The 7,935-nt window shown below is 38.8% G+C and overlaps 2 protein-coding genes across 2 annotated transcripts; both read left to right on the forward strand.

Annotated features, from left to right (window-relative positions):
* The first annotated feature begins 655 nt into the window (after nt 1-655).
* LOC133745300 (uncharacterized) lies at nt 656-3,713 on the forward strand. Its single transcript, XM_062173360.1, has 3 exons — nt 656-1,460; nt 1,903-2,923; nt 3,198-3,713. The coding sequence occupies exons 1-3, from the start codon at nt 896-898 to the stop codon at nt 3,337-3,339; spliced, it is 1,728 nt and encodes a 575-aa protein (XP_062029344.1). The 5' UTR covers nt 656-895; the 3' UTR covers nt 3,340-3,713.
* Nucleotides 3,714-5,072: 1,359 nt separating this feature from the next.
* Nucleotides 5,073-7,747, forward strand: LOC133742141 (pentatricopeptide repeat-containing protein At1g14470-like). Its single transcript, XM_062169822.1, has one exon. The coding sequence runs from the start codon at nt 5,258-5,260 to the stop codon at nt 7,550-7,552; it is 2,295 nt and encodes a 764-aa protein (XP_062025806.1). The 5' UTR covers nt 5,073-5,257; the 3' UTR covers nt 7,553-7,747.
* The last annotated feature ends 188 nt before the right edge of the window (nt 7,748-7,935 follow it).

Genomic DNA, 7,935 nt, shown 5'->3' on the forward strand with positions numbered 1-7,935 from the left:
ACTTGGAAATTCGTCATTAGGGATCTAGCCATCTGGATAAGATAACCAAATAATACCTCAAACCTGTGTATGTCTTGAGAAGAGGAAATTTGACTTTTTCTGTAAGACCAAAATACTCCCAGATCTTCACGAGTATGGATATTAAAAGCAATAGAAGAGAAAGATGATGTGATTGTGAAAAATAAAATTAAAGAAGTTTGCTTTCTTGATTATCAACAAGAGATAAAAGCTTAAAGTTGAGGTTGAATCTGGGTTTGATGAGCTAATCTGCAAATGAGATGAAGAAAGTGCAGAATCAATGATGTTGAAGAAGAAAACGAGAGGCCAAGGTTATTTGGGTGTTTTAATATTTTATTATTTTGTTCATTTTCAAAAAACTTTAACTGCGTTAAGTTTTTAAGTCTAATTGTGTAAAAACAGATACGTGTCGAAATTTGGTTGGGCGTCACACGACTGACGTGGTGTGACGGGAGCATGGAAAAATTTCTCGTTGTAGTGTCCTGGCAATTAATGAGCTAATTCGATTCGATCCTTTCTTTATTAAAGTTGTAAGTTGTAACTTTAATAAAAAAAGAAATGATCGTAAGTTGTCTCGTATAATAAAGTTGGAATTCAAAAAGAAAAGTCGTCATCAATTAGTCAATATGGTCCCTACTCGAGAAATACCAATCGAGCTCCTCCGCAAACAGCTACCGCATTCTTTCAATCATTGATCAAGTTGAACACACATTCATCTTATCTTGCTTGTATAATCACCAACAAAACAAGATTTAGTAGTACTCTATTATAGTCTTTATAGTATTTTGCTTGGTTTTGAGTAGATCATTTGATTTATTGGCATATTCAAATTAGCTTCTTGTTGAGCTGAAAGCCAATATACAAGGCCAGAGTAGATATGGCTCTGGAATTGATCGGAGGAGCAGTATTTGCAGTGCTGTATGATGGCGTTAAGCAAGCTATGGGTAGGACTGAGACGTTCAAAGAGCTCCTCAGAGATCTCAAGTTCACCTTGGAGTGTTTAAGACGGCAGGCCACGGCCATCCAACAGATAGGCCAGTATAACGTGGAATTGGGTCTCCCAAACGATGAGATAGAGGAACTTGAAAGACAAATGCACAGCGGAACACTACTCGTGGGGAAGCTGTTGAATTTTCGGTGGTGGAACTACTGCTGCATAAATTGTTACACCGACCAACTAGTCGACTTGGATAGGTCCCTAAGAAGACTGTTGGAAAACCTCATGTTGCAGGAGATAAGGGACGTGAAGGAGATATTGGATCTGTCGAGGAAAAGCCGCAAGGAGCTTGAAGAAGTGAAGGAGGCACAGTTGAGTATGCACAAGTTACTGCAGCAGATAGCAGGAGTAGTTGTAATGGAAGAGGCCTCAACTTCGGCTGCTGCAGGAGGAGGTGCTATTGAGATGGTGCCGAATCAAAATGAAGGGAATGGCGGCATTCAAGGTGAAATCATTGGAAATTGCTTTGTCAAATTTTATATTGGCCTTCCGGCTATAGAAGTTATTACACTACTTCGCTTAGTACATTTGGTATTTGTGCTTAAAGTTCTGTTCATATTCGATGTTATTAGCTTCCAAAAGCCTAATGTAATAGTGCCTTTCTAAATGGCAATGCTATTAACATTTTCAGAAAATTTTTGACACTACAAAATTTTGAACACCCTTGCATAAAAATGCGAGCCTGTTTTAACTGAAGCTAGCTTATCTAGTACTGAGCAAGATGATTTTTTTTTTTTTTTTTTTTTTTGGAAATGAGCTAGATGGTATTTAAAAGTTAAGGTCTAATACTTGCATAATGTCTCTGCTTTTCTAATTCAATTTCCACATTTCCTAAAGCTTACACGAAATTAAGTTTTCTAATTTGGGTGGTCTAATGATTATGGCAGTGGCATCATTAGATGGAGGGACAGGGACTGCTCTAGGAGCAATATTTGGGATGCTACTTGAACTCGTTATAGAAGTGAAGGACAAGAATGTGATGTTTAAGCCTCTGCTCCAAGATCTCAAATCCACTTTAGAATCCTTAAAACCATTTGTCGAGGAGATGGCACAGCATAACAAGGTATTGTATCTCCCACAGGAGAAACTCAAAAGATTTGCAGTGAAAATGGAGAATGGAGTAAAGCTCGTTTGCAAGTGCTCTAAGGTTCGTTTGTGGGCAAGCTACAAAAAGTACAAATACACCAACAAACTTCTTGGATTGGATAGGTTTTGCCGGATACAGGCAAGTCTACTGAGAGAGCAGGTAGCAAGGGATGTAAGGGAGACGTCGGCTTCCATTAGGAATGTCAAGGAAGAGATGTTGGTTTTGTTAAGTAATACAGAGATGGTGATCAAGCGAATGAAATTTAGCACTGGTGTTGCACAAAAATCCTTTGATAAGGCTCGATCGTCAATCCCTGAATGCTATGAAACAGTGGCTGATGATCAAAGGCGTAAAAATGTTGAGTTTAAGGGACATATCCGACCCATAGCAGGAGGAGCTCCCTTCATAATTTGTTATAAATGCTCATACCCCCTGCAGATACCTGCAGGTTTTCACCTTTCTAGGAGATGGCAGAAACTCAGATGTGGTGCTTGTTCGGCGGTTCTTAAGTTTTCACTCAGAATGAAATCTCATTTTGTCCCATATGAAGTATGGAGTGCCAAAGAGCCTCCAACAGCTGAGGATGACAGAAACCTGGCTTCAACATCTCAACAATTTGATAGTCAACATGCGGATCCCGAGACATATTCTGATGATTTCGTTGACAAAAGCACCTTTACCCAAGTAAATACTGGAACACCCTCTGATTCTATCCAATGCGTTTCCGAAACATCGGAAATCTGGACCACCGATTTAGAAAGCAGAGATGAAAGTATGTCTTCCCCAGCATCATTCAGGGGCGTACCTGATAGGAGCACAAAGTGCGACGATATTAATGAGTATATGCTCCATTTCTCCTTAGTTTCGTGTTTTGAGTCATTGAGTCGTTTTCAGAGTCCTGTAGAGTGTTTGGCGTGAAATAGGCGGAAAACACAAAATTCATGAAGATTCCTATCTGGATCAGGATTCCTCACTGTTGACCTTTTTGCGGTCTTTACATTTTAATTCCTTTTATTTTCTCTAAGTCTCTACATTTTAATTAATTCCTTTTATTTTCTCTAAAAAGAATTCTGATATTCTCCTCCTTGTTTGTAGGAAACATTGCCTGGTGGGACTCTTGGAAACAACAACGATGGAATCAGAAAATGAAGCATTTAAGACTGTTGATACGGTAAATTTACCCATCAACCGAGCTGACCTCGTTGAAGGATTTGACATGGAAATAGAGCCTAGATGAGCTTGGAGCCTCAAAGATCTACATCAGATGTAGATCTTTGATCGACTCAAAGATCTTCCAACCTTCTTCTAACAACCCAGCATGGTTGCACGCTGTCAGATACCAATATATGTTTCACGGTTTGGTTCAATAAATTCTTCTTTCATCTTCCTCATTAGCTTGACAGCTTCCATTCCCTGACCATGAGCCGCAAACCCTTAAATCAATGTATTGTAGGAAACCACGTCTTGTTTTCTCATTTCGTTGAATATTCTCTTTGGATCATCCATGCTTCCACATTTAGAGTACAAGAATATCAAAGAATTGTATACTGATATGCTTAGATTGATATGATGTTTTGTGACAAAGTTGACAGCCCAATTTCCTATTTCCAATCCCCCAAGATGGAGAAATTTTTCCATGCTCCCGTCACACCACGTCAGTCGTGTGACGCCCAACCAAATTTCGACACGTATCTGTTTTTACACAATTAGACTTAAAAACTTAACGCAGTTAAAGTTTTTTGAAAATGAACAAAATAATAAAATATTAAAACACCCAAATAACCTTGGCCTCTCGTTTTCTTCTTCAACATCATTGATTCTGCACTTTCTTCATCTCATTTGCAGATTAGCTCATCAAACCCAGATTCAACCTCAACTTTAAGCTTTTATCTCTTGTTGATAATCAAGAAAGCAAACTTCTTTAATTTTATTTTTCACAATCACATCATCTTTCTCTTCTATTGCTTTTAATATCCATACTCGTGAAGATCTGGGAGTATTTTGGTCTTACAGAAAAAGTCAAATTTCCTCTTCTCAAGACATACACAGGTTTGAGGTATTATTTGGTTATCTTATCCAGATGGCTAGATCCCTAATGACGAATTTCCAAGTCAGGAAAAACAAGGGTATGTAAAATCTTTCGCATAAAAGTATTAGGTTTTCTGATTTAAGAATTTAGTGGAAATTTGTCTCAAAGATGATGGTAATTTCATAGAAATAAAATTAAGGGGAAGAAGAAGAAGAAGAAAAAGATTGAAATAGAAAAACATGGTGTTTAAATCTGGGTTTGTTACAGTTGATGAGTTTGATAGAGAGTCAAAAAGAGATAACAAGCTGCATATCAATCTCTTTCCTCATAATACTTAACGGTGTTAAGTTAAGGAGTTTTAATTGTGTAAAAAAGAACACGTGTCAAAATTTGGTTGGGGCGTCACACGATTGACGTGGTGTGACGGGAGCATAGAAAAATTTCTCCACTACAACTTACAACTTATAACTTACAACTTACGTAAGCTCATTAATTGGCAGGACACTGTGAAGAAAAAAAAAAGAAAGGATCCAATTATAATTTTTGATTAGAAATATATAATGCCATGTCATTTTCCACTCACTTGGTGCTGTGTTGATATCTTTCAAATAACAAATTCAGATTAATAAACGTTTTGAAATCTAATAGCTCACAAGATGTATAAAAAGTTGTGTAAAATATAGCGTTCCATGATGCAAACGTTTTTTATTTTTTGTCTAAGAGTCTGTGCTTTTTGTGCGCGGCACTATATTGATAATTGCTAGAAGCATTAAGGTGTTATCTCTTCCTATCTTTACCCAAAAATTAAAATAAGCTCTTTATGTAAGTTTACAACGGAATCATCCCGGTCCTTTTATTTTCGGCATTCAAAAAATATAGTTATGCACACTCTCAATTCTGAGAACTCAAAAATATACATACATGCATAATCATACATGAATTTCAATAGGAAATGTTATTAGCAAGATAAGAAGAACGTTGGGCCCGCCTCCTACCTGAATATATATCAAATGGAAGGTTTGGAAAAGCAAGAGCACTTTCCTAGTTTCCTAGTATTCTCATCTCTTGTTTGGTCACACAAGGTTGAATTGAGAATGGTGATTTAGCAAGCTCAATATATATATATATGTCAGTCTTACAGTTGGATAGCTTACTATACAAAATAAGCAATGTGAGTCAGTTAAGGCAGCTCCATGCCCACCTCATTCAAAATTCCCTCCACCACCAAAACCAGTGGGTGTCATTGCTCATCAACCAATGCACGCGCCTCCGTGCACCGCCGCCCTATACCCGTCTCATCTTCGACTCTACGCCTCGCCCCAACATCCATGTCTTCACCTCCATGCTCAAATATTACGCCCCTTTGGGCAATGTTTGCTCTAATCAAGTTGTTTCACTATATCAACTAATGCAGCGTTGCGAGGACATATGTCTTGGTACCTTTGTGTACCCAGTTTTGATCAAATCGTCCGGCAGTGCCGGCATTGCGTTCCACGCGCATGTGGTGAAGTTGGGTCTTGGTTCTGATCATTATGTTCGCAATGCCATCATGAGTGTGTATTCAAAATACGGGCCGGTTGAGCATGCCCGAGACGTGTTCGATGAAATGCCTGAGAGGAGTCTGGTGGATTGGAACAACATGATTTCTGGGTATTGGAAGTGGGGGAATAAAGTTGAAGCGTGTAAACTGTTTGATATGATGCCTGAGAAGAGTGTTGTTACTTGGACTGCTATGGTTACCGGGTACGCTAGGATGAAGGATTTGGAGAATGCAAGAGGGTATTTTGATAACATTCCGGAGAAAAATGTGGTGTCGTGGAATGCAATGCTCTCGGCTTATGCTCAGAATGGCTCTCCAGAGGAGGCTTTGAGATTGTTTGATGACATGATGGATTCTGGAGATAAACCAAATGAAACTACATGGGCAATTGTCATTTCAGCGTGTTCGTCATGTGGTAATAGTTCCATTGCAGATTTGTTTATCCAAAAGCTCAACCAGAAGCGGATGCATTTAAGTTACTTTGGCAAAACAGCGATGCTTGATATGTATGCAAAGCGTGGGAGCATCAAGAGTGCTAGAGAAGTTTTTGATGAATTGGGGGTGTATAAGAGCTCTGGGACATGGAATGCCATGATATCAGCATATGCAAGAGTCGGGAATTTGACTTCAGCTAGAGAGCTCTTCGATAAGATGCCGGAAAGAGATGTTGTCTCATGGAACTCGATGATTTCTGGTTATGCTCAGAATGGACAGTCCGCTCTTGCAATCGATCTCTTCAAAGATATGACTGCTGCTGATAACCCCAAACCAAATGAAGTCACTATGGTCAGTGTCATCTCAGCATGTGGGCATCTTGGGGCATTGGAGATAGGTAATTGGGCCGTCAACTTTCTCACAAAACATCATACCAATCTAAGTATATCAGTATACAATTCTTTGATATTCTTGTACTCTAAATGTGGAAGCATGGATGATGCCAAGAGAATATTCAACGAAATGAAACAACGAGATGTGGTTTCCTACAATACATTGATTTCAGGGTTTGCAGCTCATGGTCATGGAATGGAAGCTGTCAAGCTAAACATGAAGATGAAAGAAGAATTTATTGAGCCAAACCGTGAAACGTATATTGGTATTCTGACAGCGTGCAGCCATGCTGGGTTGTTAGAAGAAGGTTGGAAGATCTTTGAGTCGATCAAAGATCCTGATGTAGATCATTATGCATGCGTGGTTGACTTATTAGGTCGAGTGGGTAAAGTGGATGAGGCAAAAAAAATAGTTGATGGCATGCAGAAAGAGCCACATGCTGGAGTTTATGGATCTCTTTTAAATGCTAGCCGGATTCACAAAAGAATTGATCTTGGGGAGTTTGCTGCAAGCAAGCTCTTTGAGCTTGAACCACATAATTCAGGAAACTACATTTTGCTTTCGAACATATATGCCTCTGCAGGCAGGTGGGATGATGTGGTGAGAGTTAGAGAAGCAATGAGAAATGCAGGTGTGAAAAAGGCAACTGGTTGGAGTTGGGTTGAATACAATGGTAAGATGCACAAGTTCATTGCGGGAGACAGATCACACGAACTGTCAGATGAAATTTATAGGCGATTGGCAGAATTAGGGAGGAAGCTGAGGAATGCTGGCTACATTGCTGATAAGGCCTGTGTGCTAAGAGATGTTGATGAGGAAGAGAAAGAAGAGATGGTGGGTACTCATAGTGAAAAATTGGCGGTATGCTTCGCTCTTCTTGTTACAGAAGCAAAGTCAGTGATTAGAGTGGTGAAGAATCTGAGGGTGTGCAGGGATTGCCATACAGCTATTAAGATGATATCTAAGTTGGAAGGAAGGAAAATTATTTTGAGGGATAATAACAGGTTTCACCATTTCAGTGATGGGCAATGTTCTTGCGGAGAGTATTGGTAATGTTTAAGAACCAATTTGCTATATTCATGCTAATAAGGATAGGGACGTAACTAATGCTTCTGGAACATGAAGTAATAAGTCATGGCGGTTGCCTGCCAATTGAGTAATTTCTGTTGTAAGATATTTCATTCATCGAGTTATCAAAAGAAATCAGGAATATAAAATGAAACCTGGAAACCCAGGCATTTACTTTGATTCTTTGTTTTTTATTTTTTATTTTTTATTTTTTTTCATTTGAGCAAAGTGGATATGGAGAAAGATGAGAATATAGGATGTTAATTTCTAAAATTTACTTTGATATTCACTGTCATTTGCAATTGCAAACCATGTGATTGCTAAATCTAATCAACGCATTGACAGACTTGGTCCTTTTTGTCATCAGG

The sequence above is a fragment of the Rosa rugosa genome, chromosome 4 (genome assembly GCF_958449725.1).
Source record: "Rosa rugosa chromosome 4, drRosRugo1.1, whole genome shotgun sequence".
Taxonomy (NCBI): Eukaryota; Viridiplantae; Streptophyta; class Magnoliopsida; order Rosales; family Rosaceae; genus Rosa; species Rosa rugosa.